Source organism: Lutjanus erythropterus, chromosome 1 (genome assembly GCF_056507025.1).
Source record: "Lutjanus erythropterus isolate fLutEry1 chromosome 1, fLutEry1.hap2, whole genome shotgun sequence".
NCBI lineage: Eukaryota > Metazoa > Chordata > Actinopteri > Lutjaniformes > Lutjanidae > Lutjanus > Lutjanus erythropterus.
Window position 1 is genome coordinate 15,433,693 of NC_139317.1, and position 21,210 is coordinate 15,454,902.

The following is a 21,210-nucleotide window of genomic DNA, read 5'->3' on the forward strand; positions in this document are numbered from 1 at the left end:
TGCCCTCTGTCAGGTCAAGAAAAGAAAAAAGGATAAGAACCATTTTCCGTCTCGCTGCCATGGCATATATGGTTTCCAGTTATTTGGCAGCAGGAATAATGAGATAATATGCATTTTTAATAGTTCATCAGCAGAATATTCAATAACCCTTCACCTCTGTGCATGCTGTTATAGATTCTGTGCTTTATCAATCGAACTTTCTGTTCAAAACTGCAGCTGAAAATAGAATGAGAAGGAGGGCACAGCGAGGAGAAAAAGGGATGTAATGGATATATCTGTTTCCTAAAAATACTGTGCGGATGATGGAGGCTCTGATTCACGGCCTGCTCCAAAACAAGACAAGTAGATGAATGGCTTTGAGCAGCCTAATCCGACAATGAGTGATTGACCGCTCTGTCAAAGGTCTAATCTGCTACCAGAATAGCGGAGCAGGGTGTTTATTCGGATCACATATCTTGATACAGGGAGACTGGGGACGGGTGCAGCACTGTTTGCATTTCTCTCAATTACTGAGAGACTATTTGGATTAGACCAACCAAGTCTTTATATATGAAACTTACATCTGTCTGCTAAGGATCCATACCATGTAAAGATGATCACATATGACATATTGTTCACAATATCTATTTGAACGGGAGAAGGCAGATGTTGCAATTTGACCCCAACCATGGGGACACTTGCAACATGATCAGGGGATGGATGCAACATATTAAAAATACTTTAATTTTTACTAATTAACTTTTGTGTTTTGTGTCAATAAGCATAGTACTTTGAAAATATGCATTGTTTACAATATTATACTCGTGGTATTATCTATTTATAGAATAGTATTATAGTATTATTTATTTATTTAGTAATATTTATGAAATGACAGCTACAGAGTTTTGTTTGTTTATGTGTAGAACACAGGCCTATCTCGAATTACTGTGCACATGCTAGAGATGCTGTTCATTCTCTCTGTATTTCAGTGTGAGACAGGAAGAATGTAACTAAATTATTTGTGATGCAACAAACCTTTATTAAAGAAGTAATATGTGAGGCTAAAACTAAGTACTGCAGTCCACATAGTGAGTTGGAGCCACAGACAGTATATTTAATAGATTGAAATCTAATTTAATGTACAATCTATAGTTTAAAGATTGTTGCTTCCCTCTGCCCCCTCCTCCACAGACTACAGGAAGCTCAGGTAAGCTGCAGGAAAACTAGAGGAGCACAATACTGTAATTTGACAAAAACAAACAACTATTCTGAAAACAAAAGCCCACTGCTCTGAAAATACACTCTCTGGAGATGGAGTTCAGTGGCTGTCTCCACTACCATTGCTGTTTTTGCAGTCAAATTTTACAGTAGCCCATTGCGACTGTCATCTCAAAAAGTTTAAGTCTATATATTGCAATGCTTTATGGGTATATATTAATTACAGTAGCTGACAGCAATTTTCCACAGTTACAAATTGTAAAATTACAGGGACGATGTCCTCTAACTGTAGATGATGCCTGTTACAGTTAAATATTATTGAATTCAGATTGACGGTTACAATGAGGAGCTTCACAGGAGGTGGAGCGATTTAACTGTAAATCAAAAGTGAAGTACTATGAATATAGTGTTGCACTGCCACTTGGCATGGTGAGTTAAACTATTTCAAATTTCCCTGTGTTAACTCAGTGTAGTAGACTTCATATGTAATGCCTTCGTGTTGAAAATTCAGAGAGACGGCCGACCACCTCAGTGAGCACTGATGTGAAGCAACAGAGTCTCTGCTGAGAACAATGTTGTTTTATTTGTGTAAGTGACTGTCGTTTTTCATTATTGTGGCAAGCGTTAAGTCATGTTTTCAACTCATCCGGCAAACATTCAACATTAATTTGAACTCTAATTAATGTGAAACAGGCAAACAAAAACACTTATTCTGGGTCAGAATGTAAATTTCAAAGGAGAACACTGTAGCTGTAGCCTTGTTGTCAGAGTAGTATTTCAACTTAGCATGTTTCCTTAATTTCTGATGACATATCATGGTCATGTATGACTTATTACAGTAAATATATTACAGATTTATCCTTTAAACATATATTATTGTACAGAACTACAACTGATTTTTGTCACAATCTAACTATTCTTATACTTCTACCATACTTCTTATGGTGCATGTTGAAAAAAAAGCCACTCAAATGTGTCTTTGGGTGAGCTATCCGTTTGGGTACACCAAAATGACTGGTTTATGTTGAAAAATACTGTTGTGTGATCTGTTCTGTTCCGTTGTTCAGGTCAGGACATTGTGAGAAAAATACAGCTGATTAAAAAAAAACTTTCATACCTCTAAAACAAGTGTTTCCCAATAAATATAGCAGATGCTGATTGTGTCTTCTGTCTTCATGGTGGGGGGAGGGTCTAGCTGAGCATGTGTAGTACGAGTGTCAACTCTAGCAAACTTCTCATTGTAGGAATAGGACTTGTTGCAACTGTCCCCCATTCCAACTGTCCCCACTCTACCCTATAATCATTAATCTATTGGTATTTAAAACAGCATTGAGACATTGTGTTGTGGGTGTTTCTCACTGAACATTACAGCGTTTTATCAATTACCATAAAGACTTCATAGATATATCACCTGAATTTTATTTGTGTTTAAAAATAATTGGTTGGAGAGTTTTTGCATGAAATCAGGGTCATTTGACCATTAAGAGCACCACAGTTGCACTATTGCAAGGCCATTTGATTTTGGTCACTTTGTAATGGATTTCCAGCTCGTGACACACTACAATATAGATTGGTAAAGCTATATGAGACATTAGAGATTCAAGTACTTTATGTCCTATTTATTCCTTATGTGCCACAGGCCTCCCGTCTTGAGATATGACCAGCTCAACACAAGAAACCTTTAATAAAATAAAAAAGTAAAGAGGGGAAAATAGAGATTTACAGCTGGCCATTTTGACAGTGGACTTGATATAAGGTGTTCATAACAAGTTTTGCATTTTATTCCTGGTCCCCTCACACACATTTTAATCATATTTTATGTGATCTATGTATGCAGCACTCATCCTCTCTCTGTCACCCAACCTCTCCAATGTGTCCCTCTTAAACAGATTGCTACAATACTTGTAATGATGGTCCTTCCCAGCTGTGCTGCAGGAGAGGGGAAGGGAGCAGCAGGCTATAGTATTACCATAATACCCGCTCCCTCCCTCCACTGTCCCAAGGGCCCATGTGGGGCTGCATGGGGATGTGGGGTAACTCTGCTGTGGAGGGGACTCAACTGGCTGCCGGTCCTGCAGGCTGTGTGGCTGTGTGTGTGTGTGGCTGTGTGTGTGTGTGTGTGTGTGTGTGTGTGTCTGTGACAGGGCTGAACCTGCCTGTGGGCAATGTAATAAAAGCGCCACACACTGCTGGTAGTGATGGTGGCACTGCTGCTGTAGCTGCAGAGGAGGGGATAAATATAAACCAGGCCCGCATCAAGGAGACGGCCCTCCAGTCACAGCCTGACTTACATCCTAATAATTAGGCCCCTTTCCAATAAAACAAGGATTTGTAGCCGTGCATCTATTTTACTTGTGTTTGCTACTGCAGTGGGAGGGATGCATGATCTGCTGCAGTCTCTGGGTGAAGCTCAGGCTTTGAGAGGGTTTAATTTCAGCAGGGTTGGAAAGTGATCAGAAACATTTGCCCAATTTACTTCCTGACTTTCAAACCTCAGATGATTTTTTTTTATCAGCATCTTATGATATTTACACACACATATACACACACATGCACACACATACACATTTAAATATTTCTTTTCAAATATTACATAATTTCTCCATAAATGCTGTTACCATAAAATTAAAATTACTGAGGAGTACCTTCTAGCTCATATATCCATACATTCTGCCATTCTAGGGCTGCATGATATGATTATTTTGACAGATATTGCAATAAGATTCACAATTAGTGGCAATTACGCATAACAAATTTTGAAATTTTTGCAAAAACAAAACAAACAAAAAAAACCCCATTAAAACCACATTGTGACATTTGTGGTCTGTGTATTGCAATTATTTTGACAGATATTGCATTTGCAGTATGATTGACGATTAGTGAGAATGATCATTTCCTGTACCAAACGAACATCTTTTCTTACATCTGGAGAACAAGATTTGTAGGCCAGCCCAGGGCATCTCTGCAGCACTACAGTACTTCATTATATACTTATACCTTTTTTTGTTTGTTTTTTAAAAGACATTTTTCTTTTATTGTTGCATCTTCTGTGCAATTTCAATAATATTTCAATTAACTGTGCAGCCCTTGCCTGTTACGCATTTTTTTCTTTATCAAAAAATTGCTGCTTCTGCCATTTGATTTTGCACTTGGCCATATGCTGATTGCAATGATATTTCAATTAATTGTGTAGCCCTATGCCATCTTCTTGAATTTGCACACAAACACAGACACAAAGACACACAGACACACACACACACACACACACACACACACACACACACACACACACACACACACACACACACTCTCTACTGTCTCTGATAGTAACTAATCAATAGGTGAGGCCTGCAGGTTGCTGTTGTGTGTTATCTTAAAACTCCTAATGCGCACTGGCTAATCTTTTGACTCTTACACTCCGTCCCAAACACGACCTCTTTCTCTGTTTGTTTTCTTAAGTCTCATTTCAAATACAATACTGAATATTTTTTTTTTATACTATTTGTTATAAAAAAAAAAAAATAGGTGATTATGTCCAAATATTTTACATTGTGTGTTTCAAATGTCACATTCTCTAAGATTGTTGTTGACTTTATAAGTTATATGCTCTAATTTCAAGGGACTAGGGATGCAATGATTACAAGTCTCACAATAAAAAACTCATGGTAAATACTTTCCAGCATCAACCAAAATAAGCAACAGTCTCTACGATGTAGGCACTGCAGCAACATGGGTTTGTTTTGTGTCAGTGAAAACACTGAGATCACAAAGAACATGATGCCACTTCAAATCATTGAGAGATTTTCATTAGGAACCTTGGGGAAATGATTTCAGTGTGTATCAGGACTTCTTGAACAGCTCATTTTAATAGAACCCGACCAATAATCAGTTGACCGATACTGTCAGCCCAACATTGGCCTTTCACAGTTATCCTGGTCTTTATTGGTATTAGCATACATGTTGTTCAATATGCGCTTATATGAAAACTTTTTTCTTTAAACATAACATAATAAAGATTTTTTTATTTGTTAGCTCTATAGGTAGCATTCTGTGTATATCAGTTTCCTTAATTCAGGTTAAAAGTACATGTATTTTGCTTTATTTATGTGTTTGTTTTCATTTATGGTTATTTATAATGAATTAAAATCCAGATGAAAGTCTACTGTTTCAGTGCCCTGATGTCATAATGTTTATTGTTAAACTATAAAATATCCTGCATCCATTACATATCTTTGTCAAAAGTGTGGGATCATTTTGAGTAGATCATTGTAAAAAATGTGTGTTTAGGTATATATTCTGTATAAGGAATACTGGTGTGGAATTTCTTCCTACCTAATATCGGTATAATTTTGGTCACTAATCGTGATATGAAATTTAATACCCTTTCACACAGCTGCAATGATTTGTCAATTAATCAATTATTAATCGACTATTAAATTAATCGCCAACTATTTTTATGATCAATTTTTTAAACTAAATTGATTTTTAAAGGAGAAAATGTCAAAATGATCAGATTTCAGCATCTCAAATGTGAGTATTTTCTGGTTTCTTTACTCTTCTATGATAGCAAAGTGAATATCTTTGGATTATGAACAAAAGAACTAATCGATTAATTGAGAAAATGATCAACAGATTAAGCATCAATAAAAATGAAAATAATTGTTAGTTGCAGCCCTAGCTTCATCTCTAAGAGGAACTTGGTAGGTATGACTCTAAAAAAATTATGTTACATTTTCTTCTGTTTCATTAAGCAATACTTCAAACAGATTTCCCACATTTTGTCTCACCTCTGGCTACCTGTCACATGGATGTGTGAGGATTTCCACAAAGCACACAGGGGAAGAGAAAAGTCGAGATAGAGAGATGCAGACAGTGACAGAGAGAGAGAGGAGCTGGGAGCTGGTTGGGGTGGCAGTCCAGGCAGGGGGTATCAGGCTAATTAAAGCAAGCATTTGTCAGAGATTAAGCCTTAAACAGAAAAGGTCATCTGAGCACCAGAGCGCACTGTTTCGCTGCTGTGCTCTTAGGGCAGTCTAAACCTTTCCAAGCTAAATGGTAAAGATGCTATTTGACAGAGATGGGGGAGGGGGATCCAGATCCCGACCTGTGGTAAGAGTGACACCCGGGTCATTGCTTCTTCACTGTCCATTACACACGCTGGTCAAATCTGGCAATCGGTGTCATTTAGGGATGAAAAATAAGTGCTCCAACAAGATCAATAGATGCAGCCGTCTGTACCAGCTGTGATTAATTGACTGTCACCAATTAATGACCGGCCTGTTGCAAAGCAATGCAATCTTAGAGGGACAATGGGACTTGTCGGAAAATGGGTATTTTCTTTCATTTTCTCTGTCTATTATTGGTTATTCTAGAGTAAGTTTCCCAGTAAGAAATTCATGAACCACTTCAGTTTCAATTTGCAGGTTTACTATGGCACACTAGAAAGTCTCCCTGACAGCATCCTGCACGTCAGGTGCTCTTTGAAGTCATTTGTGATATTGAGACGAATATGGGCTTGAATGAAAGCTCGTACTGCAAACACATCCACAGTTTTTTTTTTAGTTCAATCGGAAACGGTTACTAAAAATATTTGAATATTTCCTTGTTTGTATACACTTGCTTTTTGCATGTATAAGACTGTATACATTTAAATAAATTATCATTATAAAGTGATAATAAAAAGTAACATCAAATAATATTATGCAAATGGTTACTGTTTATCATTTTAATCTGTCCAAATGTTCTCTTAAGACCAATGATGCTATGAAAAATGAGTGAGAACAAGTTGTGGCCTGTGATCCATTTAATATTCTGTTGAAAACAACCAAACAAGTACTGGTGATGTTTTTAAACTGGGATCAGTGTACAAGCTTTTTTTTTTTGCAGTCAGTCAATTGTAATCACATTAGATCCTGAGAAGATGTCCTGGTTTGCGATACAATGAAGCCCAGGACATGTTGGTTTAGATATGAGTAATGGCTCTGCAGGGCTAAACTGTGGTAGATGTATAATTTGAAATATTTGTGGTGGAAATTATGCTAATATTAGATCACTCACTATCATTATAAATTGGATCGTGTACCTGAGATGAAAGCTTGCAAAATATTACGTTGCAATCTTCATTATGGGCAGGCTTTAAATTAATGAATGTGCTGTTGTTGGCATCTAAGTAAGGGATTGTCATTTTGCAGTTTTTTCTACTTGATACTACAACAAAAAAATATGGCCCTTATGTTTTGTTGCGATTTATCATTTTAAGAAAACAACAAGCTAAAGCTAAACATCATTATGATTACTTTGTTAGCTGTTATTGGGAGCACATTGACCCATGGCAACCTAGTTTTCTAAGTGCCACTAAGTCCCTGTTAGCTTCAAGTTTTGCCAGAACTTCGCTGTGTAAATAATATGAAGGAGTTTACTTGGAATACAGCTATATCTGTTTGCAAGATAATTTTAACCCAAATAGAAAGTATCTGTATGCTGCTGTATATCTACAAGTGTAGCATTTATTTATTTATTTTTACCACATGGAAACTCTTTCAGGGCTTTTTTCCCCAGTTTCATTTTTAACATTTATTTTCCAGGATAATCTGTGACATGCAAATCTCGCCACAATTTCAGCATCCCTCTGTATGACTGGTTTCTTTATAGGTTTTTATGGGGAATAGAGCTGTCTTTCAAACCCGAGTTTACTTTTCTCGTAGTGTTGTAGTTTGTGTCCTCCATGACCATGAGTCTCTGCGTGCTGGAAAATGAATATGATGTACAAGCAATGTTCACTAACATAAGAGTTGTGAATTGTGGGTTAAATTTTAAATCAGAAACAGCAGTAGATAATAAATTCAATTTTCACTCAACGTGACAAAGCTGTGGTGCGGACTATAACCTGCAAAAGCCAAACCAAATTTCAACTTTTTATCTATTCTGCTATACAGTCATAATATATTACTTAGATTATTTATTCTTTGTTTTACTGAACTGACTCACCAAGCAGCTCTCAGCTAGTGTGGGGATCAAACTGACTAATTTTAGAATGTTTTTTAAATTACATTCACAACACACATTTCTTAAATGTCCAGTGTGTAAGATTTATGGGGGTCTATTGGTAGGATGACAGAACTGGATTTTAACATTCATGAGTATGTTTTCAATAGTGTATAATCATAATCACAATCAATGTTTTTGTTACCTGAGAATGAACCATGTATATTTACAGAGCGTGCAGGTCCTCTTCCACAGAGGCTGTCAGGTTGCACCGCCGTTTTTTACAGTAGCCCTGAACGGACAAACAAAACACTGACTCTCAATAAGGCCTTTCACAGCCACTGTAGTTTCTCTTACACACTTGGAAGGGGAGAGTGAGGTGACATATTTGCAATTTGGAACCTCACAGCTAGATGCCACTAAACCCTAAACACTTGTCCATTAAGTTAGTTAATAGTTGTCTTTATTGTTTTGTTATTTCTCCTCAGACAAAACCCTAATGCACAAGACATTAAATGTTAACTAATTAAACTTTCCTTTTATTTGCAGCTCCACTTATAAGCTATATATTTAATATTAATAGGACTAAATCAAATGACTATACCTACTATAATAGCTATTAATGGGGTTGCTCAGAGTTATGAACCCACAGAGAGTTATAACACAACTTTTAACCAATTGTTTTGGTTATTCAACCAGTAAATTTACTGTATGGTTCAGTTTCAACACTCTTATCAACCCAGCAGCAGCAGCGGCTTTAATATTGTATGCTAATCAGCACTTAACACCAAACAAAGTTACTGACTAGCTAGACCAGGCAGAGACAACTGGGAAAAAAATGCATGTTTAAGATTTCGGTCTCAGGAGTTGGTTGAGACCAAAACAGAGTAAAAGGGAGTGAAAACTGGAGAAGATTCATAAGCTGGCCACACATACAACCCCAGTAAAAAGCTAATATTGCTCCATGTAAGCTGGATAAATTGGCTATATTTTGCAAAAATATTAGCTAAAACAGCATTATAAGGTAATAATTTAGAAGATATGCCGTTTTAGCCTCTAAAAATCATACAAGTATTTTTACAATTTGTTTTCCTAATTCCCTCATCTGTGCAAAATGATTACTCAGCCTTTTTCATAGTGAACAGTTTGAATTTACAAACACAGGTGTAACCCTTCAGTGGTGGAAGAAGCATTCAGATATTTTACTTATTGCTAATTTTCAATAGAGCTTTATAGGGCGGTGACTAATAATTAGTTTAATAATAATAATAATTAGTCGATTAATTGGGCAATTATTTTCTCGATTGATCAATTAATAGTTGTTTGCCAATAAACTGTCAGAAAATGCTAAAAAATGTTGATCAGTGTTTCTCAAAGCCCTAGATGAATCTTTTCAGATGTCTTGATTTGCCATTAACAACCCAGAAACAGTCAGTTTACTGTCATAGAGCAGTAAACACACTTAAGAGGCTGGATTTTTTTTCTTAAAATTACTCAAACCAGTTTATGGTTATTCAAATATTTGGCAATTAATTTAATAATCAATTAAATCGGTAAATTGATTAATCATTGCAGCTGTAGACCCTTTTTACAGCAGCCATTAAAACATGAAATGGTAAGGAAAACACAGGTGTTACCAGTCAAACTAAGGTTGGTTTCATCCAGGTGAAACAGAGTCAGGGTGCTGCTATGGTGCAGGACCTTAATTAGTATCATCGGTTACACCTGTGTTTACCCTACTATTTCATATTAATATGGCAGCCTCGAAAAGGTCTTTTAAGTCAAAGTACAGACATGTTACCATTTATAAAAAACACCTAAAGTACCAAATGTAAAAGTTCTCACTATGTAGCATTGTCAGCTTCAGAATATTATACCAATGGATTTATGTAACCTCAGCTTATTTTTATTATTGTCGTCGTAGCTGGCAAAAGTTGGGCTAATTTTAATATATCTATATCAATATATCATAATTTAATGGTTAGCTCTAGGCTAATTATATATTTTGTGTAAATTTGCATCTGCAAAGTAGCTAGGCTAATCAGTACAGCTTTTGCTTAAATGCAAAGGAGTAAAAAGTATATTTGCCTCCCACTGCAGTTGAATATAGGTATAAAGTACCGTAAAATGGCACTAAATACCTCAAAATTGTACACTATTTGAGTAAATGTACTTACTTCCTTAAATTACACCACTTGCGTTTGTTATGGTTGAGAGTAAACTGTCAGTCGGTTCGCTTACGTTTTCAACGTTCAAGAAAGTGCAGCCTTTTGGCCCTTTTGGTCTTTTTGGGTTTCCGTAGTTGTGAGACTGGGCGCGCGACGGAGGAGCGGGTCCTGGTGGGAAATTTGTTTCTCCTCGGGGGGAAGTGTGTTTGTGTGTATGCGTGCTGCTGTGTAGTCCTTCAAAGCATGGCTCTCAACTTTCAGACGTCCACTCTTTCTCTGACTCTGCCGATTTCCTGCCAGATATGTCTCGGAAAGGTAAAACTGCAGTTCCGTTTTCAAACCGTGAACGTCCGTTAAACCAAGACGGTGTGTTTACATGGGACAAACTGCTGCCTAGTAACCTGAACGTTGTTGTGTTGCTAGCTTAACGCCACACGCAGTTGACGTTAGCTAACTATTGTTATTTACTGGTATAATGTTTCCTGGCGTTAAAGTACGTTATTGCCAATGTTAGCTAATAATGTGCCCGTGTTCCTGTCCGTGCAGGTCAGGCAGCCGGTTATATGTGCCAACCACCACGTGTTCTGTTCGTCCTGCATGGAGATGTGGTTAAAGAAAGCCAGCCAGTGTCCCACTTGCAGAGTCCCCATCACAGCAGAGAATCCCTGCAGGGAAATCATCGGTGAGTAGCTCCTTCCCAGCAAGAAGGAAACAGACACAGAGAGAGGTGATGTGAGGCTTTATCTCTCTGCAGCACCTCACACTTGAGTCATCATGACATCATATTAAATATAAAGCACGTTGTTAAAGTTGCAATGTTTATCAGTACTGCAGTCACTCTTGTAAAAATACTCAGTTACTGGGTCATGAGTGAAATTGTTTGTTTGTTGATGATGCTTTCTACAAGCTCCAGGGAAAATTATAGACTCTCTCACTGCAGTGTAGTGAGCTTAAAATGCATGATCTGGCAGTAAAAGTGGTTTGCCTGTCCCACCAAACCAGACCGTACATGCATGGACAGCTAGGAATGACAGCCAGGCCCAACCAAGATTTAATTTTCCAGATTGTTGTTTGGACATCCCTTTGATAGGAGTATGGATATCTTTTTGTTTGTTTTTTTTCCACTTGATGCTATAATTATCTGCTTCTCATGGTCCATACAAATAAGATCATTTCACATAATTTTTTTTATTTTATTTTATAAAGAAGTTCATAACCTGTAGATCATGCACAACTGAGGGGAAGAAAGGCTAAGATGTAGTGCATAAAGATGGATGATTTAATATTCCATAGCTTTGTTCTAACCTTATCATATTGACATTATTAACATGAAAATAAAGAACAGTTATAACTCTAAAGTACATCAGAAAACTTTACAAACATACTCAAGCTTTAATAGAACATAAAGCCTATCAAACATTTTGCAGAAGAATTCAAGATAAATCAAATGCACTGATGTAATATGCCAAATTGGACATGTCAGCATATTATACACAAGTAACTGAACCCCCCCCCCCAAAAAAAGCCTTCTTATTGGCAGTATTTAATGGCTATAATTTCATTGTCAGAATAACACATATCAATATAGATTTCCCATTATTGACAGATAATTTATCAGTTCAATATTTATCATGCATTCCTAGATATAACATAAACTTCTTGCTTACAATTTGTTGTTAAAATTAAGGTTGCACAATTAAACACAATATTATTGAAACTGCAGTATCCAAATCTCAGAACCAAATTGCATTTTTTTGGAAAAGGAAAAATGAAGAAATTCTGAAATAAATCAGGTTTGTTTGGTACAAATATCACATCATTGTGATTTAAATATTTTTTTTAGTTAAAATTAAAATTGTAATGCAAAAATGATCATTCAGAATTTCAGTCAAAATCATCGCAATATGAGATTTTTACCACATTGTTCTCCTCTAATTATAATAAACCTCTATGTCCCACCACCATTCAAAAAGACAGAGGAGGAGGTAAGCAAGATTTTTATGGAAGTGATGTAGAATGCATGTTAGCTTACGTACATGCAGTCTTTTATGATGACCATGTTGATTATTTATATGAAATTCTTGATCACACAAATTCTGTGGTTTCCTTTCTTCCTTGTTTTTTTCTGGCCTGGTCGTTTTGGATCACACTGCAGAATATTCAAAGACAGTTAACACTGATATGCACTCATATAGCTCAGCCATTGCTAATGGGTTTTAGTTTTGAATTAGGGTTTTAGCCACTAAAATATTTTGTGCAGAAGTTAGGTGGCTGTTTTGAAAATCGAACAATGAAGCAGAAGTTTTATTACTGCAGTTGTGACCTCTGTGCAGCCTGAACTTAAACATACTGTCAAAGCTCGTATAAAGTACAGTTTGATCCCTGTTTGTGAATACAGCTTGAATTTAGATCAGCCAGACCCAGTGACTGCACACAGCAACTACTCAAAAGTTCTTGGATGTATTGGTACCTTGCTGGCAATGCGACATGAAAACAAGACCCATTTGCATCTGTTAGAACAGCACATAACTCAACATCTTGGATCAATATTTGTGTTTGTCCTTTCATCCAACTCTGGATTAGACAGCCAAGAAGCATATTTCCCAAAATTTGAAATTCTAAGTAATGGCTATAGGGACAGGGCTTACAGTTTTCACCTCAAAATCTACCACAATTCTCTCCAGATGGGTTTGAGAGTTTGACATAATTTAACACTCAGTATAAAAAGTAGCACCTCAACTTTTCACAGTTATGGTTTTTTACATGTTTTTGATTTGCAGCTCTATAATAATATAACTAAAGTCCTATTGAACCTTCATCAAAGCAAGTGACTTTTGAATATTACTTCAATGTGTTTTGTTATCACATCAGTTTATCTGTTACTGTATGGATGGTTTTACAGGAGGTACAAATGAAAGTGATCACAGTGACAGCCCTTCCATGAGAAAATGTCTCAGAAAAACCAGAGGGGAACTACTTTTACGGGAGTATGAGGTATGGGTTCATCAGTGCCATGTATTTTCATGTTTTATGTTAGCACAGCAATAAAAAGCAGGTTGTTGCTCTTGGACAGACTTATCAAGGTTTATCTCTGTAAATGTAAGCATAAGTTACCGGGTCAACACAGTTCAGTGGAGTTTGATTGCAGCCACCATCCACTGATACAGATTTTCTTGAATGATGAACTCAAAATATCTGGTAGTGCAGTTTATTGTTACTCCTTGGATTGTTTGCATTGTATTAGACACATTGTAAATTGTTAATATAATAATACCTCAACAGAATCTGTAAGATTCTGCAAAAGCCATTAACTATTATATTAGATTACATCATTGTCCAGTTTTCAGGTTGCTAAAAAATGTTTTAATAGTAGCTGCGCTAACTTTTCAACACTATAGTAGGCCTATAAGTACTATTGTGACACCGTAATGTGATTATTGATAAACCCTGCTGTCATTTTCATACTGTTTCTCTCTAACAGGAGGAAATTGAAGGGCTCATCAGGGAAAACGAGGAGCTGAAAACAAAAAATGAAAGTCTGGAGTCACAGCTGAAGACTGCTTTGGATCCCTGCAGCATTAATACAGTGCAGATGGATGAACAAAAAGTTGACCCCTATGTTCTGGAAGAATGGAAAAATAGGCTGCAAGCTGCCACAGATGTCTGTGATAAAGTAAAGCAGGACATGGACAGACTTAAGGAGGTATACAACCTTTAATATTTAAGAAAATCCCTGATTTTAATACCACAGTGTATTAATAGTCAAAGGAGAGATGTTACTTTTTGAGTGTCCTAGCAGTATGCAGGGTAAAAAGTATGCTTTTCATGATGATGTTTAGTTATCTGCTGGCTATAATGTAATGAAACTCCAAAAAAAAAAGAAGAAGAAATGTGATTGTCATGCAGTCATATTAACAAACAGGATAATCATTATGACAGTGTTGTTTGTTTGTAAGTAATTACTACCTTTCAGTAGAGCCACAGATTAAAAGATGAGCTTGCTTTATGCTTCTGTCTGGATATTATAAATACTGTGTTGTTATTTTGCTACCTTTGTGGAATAATGTGTAACATGACCTCAAATATGTGTCCTCAGGCAAATAAGGCGTTGCGATCTCAAAATGTCGACCTCGTACAAGAGAACATGAGATTGAAAGCGGAGGTGGCGAGCAGATCTCCTCAGAAGTAAGTGTCTTTCTTGTGTTAAATTGATGGCTATATAGATGTACTTTTTATTGTATTTTATTGACCTCAGATTGGGAAATTCTTGTGTTACAGCAGGAGGTTATCAAGGCATTACACAGAAACAGTCAATACATAAGAAAGAAATGTTTATCAATAGAAAAATAACACAAGTAATAAAAACGTATATATCTTTACAATAAGAATGCCCGTATAAATGATTTATAAATTGTTTATTATTAGGTTGTAAACACTTAATACATCATTAATAAACAATAATAAATTATAACAGTTTTCTTACATCCATGTGGGCTCACTATTTGGCAAGATCCAGTTACTGCTTAAGAATTAATCTGACAAATGAGTTACTAATATTTATAACTGGAAAGTGGAGCCTTATTTTCAAGTGTGAAACACATCATCATTTGTTGATGACTAAGACTGGGTGATCAGATTACCAACTGCGCCACACAGGGAATTCTATCCTGAAGAAGAACCCATCCATCTAGTAATTTCATATGTTCATCTGAAATGCCAAATTAACTTTTTCTCTATTAGGATATGCTGACTTAAATGCTAGTAACTTATTAACAAATATCTGATGAAGCTGACAGGTAACTGACATAAATGATGCTGATGGAGGAGACTAAGTGTGCAATGAGATCTGAGGCTTAACAGTACAGATACATGTGGGCTCACTATTTGCCCTTTTTATTTAATGTGTTGTAACAGCTTATTATAGATTTATTAAGTGTTTATAACCTTATAAATAACCTAATTATAAACCGTTTAAAAGAGTAGACTTGTTGATACCAAAAAGTTTGGTACAAAACAGTAGGAAAAAAGTCCTAGTATAACCTAGAAATAATAAAGCATGTCAATACAAATATCTATATAATACACAATATAAAAAATACACTATAATATACAGAATAATAACTAGAATATATAAAAATATTAAATACAGACAACACATAAATGGGTTTGATTCTTTCTTTGACACATATTTAGTCAGAAAGGGACAAAAAATGTAGAGGTATTTGACATGGGCTTCTAAGTCACTGTCATGTGAAACTGGACAGACAATGAACTGTTAGATATATTTGTAGTAGTACATTTTAGGCACTGAGAGCAATGAGGTAGTGCTGTTACAATTCAGTGTTTTTATCATAACAATTACTTAAGTTGGAGGAAGTGACTTGCTGCTAAAGTTAAAAGTAAAGTAAAATTGACCAAAAGACAAAATTGGGACATTTTATTTATCCCTATTCTTATTTTACTTGCTTTTCAAATGAGATGATAATGACTTTTCTGTCATACTTCAACAGCGTAAATAAACAAAGTGATCTGTCACCAGGTTTGGTCGTTACACCGTGGCAGCACTGGAAGCTAAAATCCAGCAGTACGAGCGTGATGTGGACCACCTGAAGAGGGCTTTGGAGCGCAGCGACCAGTACATTGAAGACCTGGAGTCTCGCGTCAGGAAGCCTGAGAAGAGACATCTCGAGGTGCAAGAGGTGTGTGGAAGTAGCAATGCTGAATCAGAAGCTCTCACACAGCAACAGAAAATCAACATGATGATGAGAAGCTTGAGTGACAATGAGAGGAGGTCAATCTGCAGCAATCCAGAGGCAGAACGTCAAACCTTTTCTAGAAATCCCAGTTTGATGTTCATGCCATCTGCAGATCACAAAGACCAGAAAAACAAGGACTTGGAAAGCACCTCCTCTGACTTTTTGCCCACCACGCCGTCCTCTGCCTTCAGGTCCCTGACTCTGAGAAGTCCTGGCATCCGTGAAAAGAAAGTTGCATTTAAACCTGGGTCTTATCTGAGGAGGCTTGATTTTGAAGAATTACCTAGTCCTGCAAAGAGTGGCAGCACCATGGAGAACCATTTCAGCAGCCTTGACAAATTTCCCCAAAATACTGACATGGAACCTTCAAAGTGTGTCTTCTGGGGTGGCTGGCAGAGATCTGAATCTAGTGACCAGTCATGTCCAGGTCCAACTAAAGAGAGCTCAGTTAAAGGTGCCACATCCACTAATCTTGATGAGCCTGATAGTTTCCAGATGTCCAGCGAGGCCTCCATGCACGCAGCTTACTTGGACAAAATCTCAGAGTTAGACTCCATGATGCTGGATGGAGAGAGTTCCAGTAGCCGGGGATCACAGCTCTCCCTGGCTTCCTCCCCTCCTACAGACTTGGACAACACTCTCGTCCCAGAACCGCAGACTTGCCCTGATGTCTTGTCGAGCCATGCCGGCAAACCTGCAATACAGTGTGACCAGAAGGACCGTACGGATGACAAAGAAGCTCCAAACAGCTGTGCAGACGAGAGTTTTGCTGCGCTGGGGTCAAGCAGGGAGAACGGTGTCGGCCGAGGACACAGGGGGCCCTCTCAGACTGATGAGCTGTCTTTTGATTTGCTGTTTGATTCACTGGAAGACAGTAAGGCTGCTCCCTCTGGCTCTCTCAGTCCAGCAAGCCAAGACAACGACCATGTAAACCCTTCCTCCTCCTCCTCCTCCTTCTCCTCTAGCTGCATGGGTAAACCTGTAAACACAACAAGAGACAGACACCCACTGAACATCAGCCAGCCAACAAAGAGGAAGTCTCACAGTCCCTTTAACACAAGCAGTCCCACCAAACTTTCAAAGCTCATGTGAAGGTTTTAAAAACAGAACCCGTGTGTTCTCACTGTACCAGGCACTGCAGTGTGTATTGGTCAGGCTTACTGGAGCAGTTCATCCCAGAATCAAAAATACACATTTTTTCCTCTGGCTTGTAGTGCTATTTGTCCATCTATATCATTTTGATGTGACCATAGAGATGTCTGCCTTCGCTTGAATATAATGGAACTAGATGACAATCAGCGGCACAACAGGAATGTCTCTTTCCTGAAATCCTTACCTGGTTACTCAAGATAATCCACAGACCTTTTGTGAGCAGTTTCTTTCTAGTAGAAAAAAAGTAGTTCCAGTAGGTTGTACTGCAGAAAAAAAGTAGATCTGGTAGGTTCTATTTTCTTTTCTAGAGCCACTTTCTTCCTGCAGTAGAATCTACTGGAACTACTTTCTTTGTATGAGAAAGAAAGTAGTTCCTACATTAAACTTCTCACAACAAGATCTGTACATTATCTTGAGTAACCAGGCCATGATTTCTGGAAAGAGACACTGCTGTTGAGTTTTTCAAATGCATTTTGAACACCACAAGAAGATTGCCAGACATCTCTACATCTGATATCTCCAAAACTAAACGACTCACACCAAAAAAATCTTAAGCATTAATAGCACTGAAGGGAAAATATCAAAATATGTATTTTTGATTTTGGGGTGAACCGTCCCTTTACAGCCACACATGGCAAGAAACATTAATTCTATGCTGCTTCAGAATAAATTTGTTAATGTGATGCTCGGTGTAACTTATTGTCATTTTGTTTGTTGTTATATTGTATGAATTAAGACAAAATATGACAGGTTTGTCACATGAGGGACATAGTAACAGTTAATGGGACAGTTCATAAAATCAATTGTCTTGGTGTTAGTTGCTGAATTTTGGAGATATTTGCCTTCTCTTAAATATAAAAGAACCAGATGGCACTCGGCTTGTGGTGCTCAAAAAGAGCACCACAAGCCAAAGTGCCAAAAAAAACAAAAACATAACAACAACAACAAAAAAAAAAACAAATGGAAAAACTCAACAGCAATGTCACTTTCCAGAAATCATGACCTGGCTACTCAAGATAATCCACAGACCTTGTTGTGAGCAGTTTCATGTAGGAACAAACTACATTTCCCAACTCTATAATTGTGCTTGCTAGTTCAGTGACTCTTACGGTACTGCTCAGCTGATGTGTAAAGATAAAATACATAAATGCTATATTGACCACTTTGGCTTATTGCTGTGATAAGTCAGTGTTGCTGCCATATTGGTTCACTCAAGACTTACCTTTGAACAAACGCATGTAAATTGAGCGCTGACATTTTTCTGGCTAAAAGCACTACCTTTTATGTTTCTCCACTGAAATTCAGTGACTCATGATATCTTCAAGGGTTTATGATCTACAGAGAGTAGGAAGTTTAACACAGTAACTTACTCTATGTAGATCATGAATTCTTGAATATAAGAATGACAAATTGGCCTTTTTTTTCTGTGTTCCAGTTACAGTTGAAAAGAAAAACAAAATTTTAAGACTGTTAAAAGGTGGTGCTGGGGACCTGTAAAAGTAGCTAACTACCTAGTTACAATCTAATCTACATCAGTCATTAGCTAGGCAGTTATCTACCATCTTGCTAACATTAGCTATCTGTTTAACTTGTGTTTTGCTAACATTAGCCAACGTCAGGTGTGACATATATTTGGCTTTTACAGGAAACTAATAAAATTAAAGGTTTGCTTAACTTCTATTAGATTACAGAGCAGAAAGGGGCAGGACTAAGGAACGGTCAATTAAAATCGGTTGACAAATTTAAATGTTTAGTACTTTTATACAGGAAAACCATAACTCCCCCGTTTATTTGTGTTTATGGGCCATTCTTAACCAAACCAAAATGGCAGCGACATTGACTTACAAGCCAAAGGCCAATGTGGCATCAACACATAATATGTCTATGAGCAAAGATGGATGCCATTAGTTTTTACGTCCCACTCAGTCATGAGCATGAGCCTCTCACTCATAAGTAGATGTACATTTTCTTGTAAACAGCGATGTGACAGGCAGGTGTAGTTCAATAGAATGAAAGTAGTTCCAACATGAAACTGCTTACAACAAGAGACACTGCTGATGAGTTTTTCAAATGGATTTTTTTTTTTAGTTTTCAGCACCATGAACGGAGTGCCATTTAGTTCCATTGTAATGGAGAGAAGGCAGACATCTGGATAAATATCACTGCAGGTAAGGGGAAAAAATATGCATTTTGGAATTTGGGTGAACTGTCCCTTTAAATGTTTTTAAGGCCAGTCTTTAGTCTGTCTGTGTTGTAATCAAACAAACACTTGTGTGCTGTTTATTATTAGACCATAGTGCATCACTCTTAGGGGTCGAGACATTTTTCAAACATGCTTTCAGCCTAATCGTATGTTTGTTATGTCAGAAAAGTTCTCATGGTGATCTTTTTATGATCACACGCAATACTGAAGACAGGGACACAACTATAATGAAAAACAATTGTACTTTCAATTAAATATTGCAATGTGAAAGTGTTAGGAAATAAAATAGTTAAGCAATATGAAACAATGTTATGTTTTGTGTTTTTCTGCATTTTCTGTTTTGTTGTGCACTGCCTAGATCACGTGATTCAGGTAAGTCTTTACATGGACTATCATTGGTCATAACAGGGGTTCCCAAACTATTCATGTCAAGGACCACCGAAATAGACGCACATTAGACCACAGACCCCCAATTTGAGAGGATAATGCCTTAAGGAATCCCCTTATTTTTAAGAGAGTGTTTTTTATGTTTAAAAGCAATAAAGTTAACAAAATTGGTCAAGTAAATAAAAAAATGTCTTTAGTGATTGTAGTTTTTTTTTTTTTTTTTAGTGATTATAGTCAATTGGTGATCAAAGCAGAATCACTATAAATTACACTCAGTCAAAACAGCCAACCCTTTTCCTTCCCTTATTCCAACTTCCAGAAAATGTGAAATATTCCTCTTTTTTGCAGAGGACCCCATACAACCCACGCAGGACCCATATTGGTCCCTGGACCCCAGTTTGAAAGTCATTCCGCTATAGTATTTTGTGGTGAATCTTTCATGTTATTTCCGGTGGAATTGGGGATTCATACTTAGTGGACAAGCCTTTTTTTTATTTTTACTTAATACTCAGTTTTGTGATACTTTTCCTGATAATTTGCATTACATGAAACTAACACTTATTAATTTGCTGCCATTAAAAGTCGACAAAGCATGGCCTGTTCCTGCCGATAATATAAAAGCATGTTGTAGCCTCTAACGACACACATTAGAGACCTCACACGCACAGTAATTCCATTGTAGCAGAAAGCGCCTTATTTATTATGCAAATTTAACGATATCATGTATATTTCACATACCTCTAATCGCTGCATGAAATTTTAATTGGGCAACCGTTGTGGTTTGAATAAATGAAGTGTTAATTCATTGGGATTAATTAATTTAGGTAAAGACTGTGTACAAGGTTACGCTGGTGTATTAAATCAATTTGTTTAGTGCTCATCTGGCGATGATGGGCTTTAATGATAAAGGCGGAGGTCTCATTACTTCTAAAGGGTTAAGATGAGAGACAGACAGGACAAAGCGTTTAATCTACACGTTTTAAAGTGTGGCACTGCTGTGAACCCTTGATAAAAAATCAATTAAATTAACTGATAATTAAATTGATCATCTACTATTTGATATTTTTTAAGAAAAAGGTCGAGATTCTTTGATTCACATTTAAATGTGACTATTTTCTGGTTTCTTTACTCCTTCATGACAGTAAACTGCACATCTGCACAGACATTTGAGGACGTCATCTCGGGCTTTGTGAATCAGTATCGACGTTTTCTGACAGTTTATAGAGCAAACCAAATAATCAATTAATCGTTTTGAGTAATTTTTAAGAAAACAATATCCAAATGATCTGCTTTCTGCTGATGATCGATATTTTCAACCATTTTCTCACACTTTATGGACCACACAACTATTTTATCGACCATG

The 21,210-nt window shown here is 36.9% G+C and overlaps 1 protein-coding gene across 1 annotated transcript; it reads left to right on the forward strand.

The window, feature by feature from the left end:
- Nucleotides 1-10,385: 10,385 nt before the first annotated feature.
- On the forward strand, nucleotides 10,386-18,139 carry obi1 (ORC ubiquitin ligase 1). Its single transcript, XM_084714928.1, has 6 exons — nucleotides 10,386-10,664; nucleotides 10,896-11,031; nucleotides 13,252-13,343; nucleotides 13,831-14,052; nucleotides 14,446-14,534; nucleotides 15,889-18,139. Exons 1-6 carry the CDS (start codon nucleotides 10,593-10,595, stop codon nucleotides 17,195-17,197), a joined length of 1,920 nt encoding a protein of 639 aa, XP_084571054.1. The 5' UTR covers nucleotides 10,386-10,592; the 3' UTR covers nucleotides 17,198-18,139.
- Nucleotides 18,140-21,210: the final 3,071 nt, after the last annotated feature.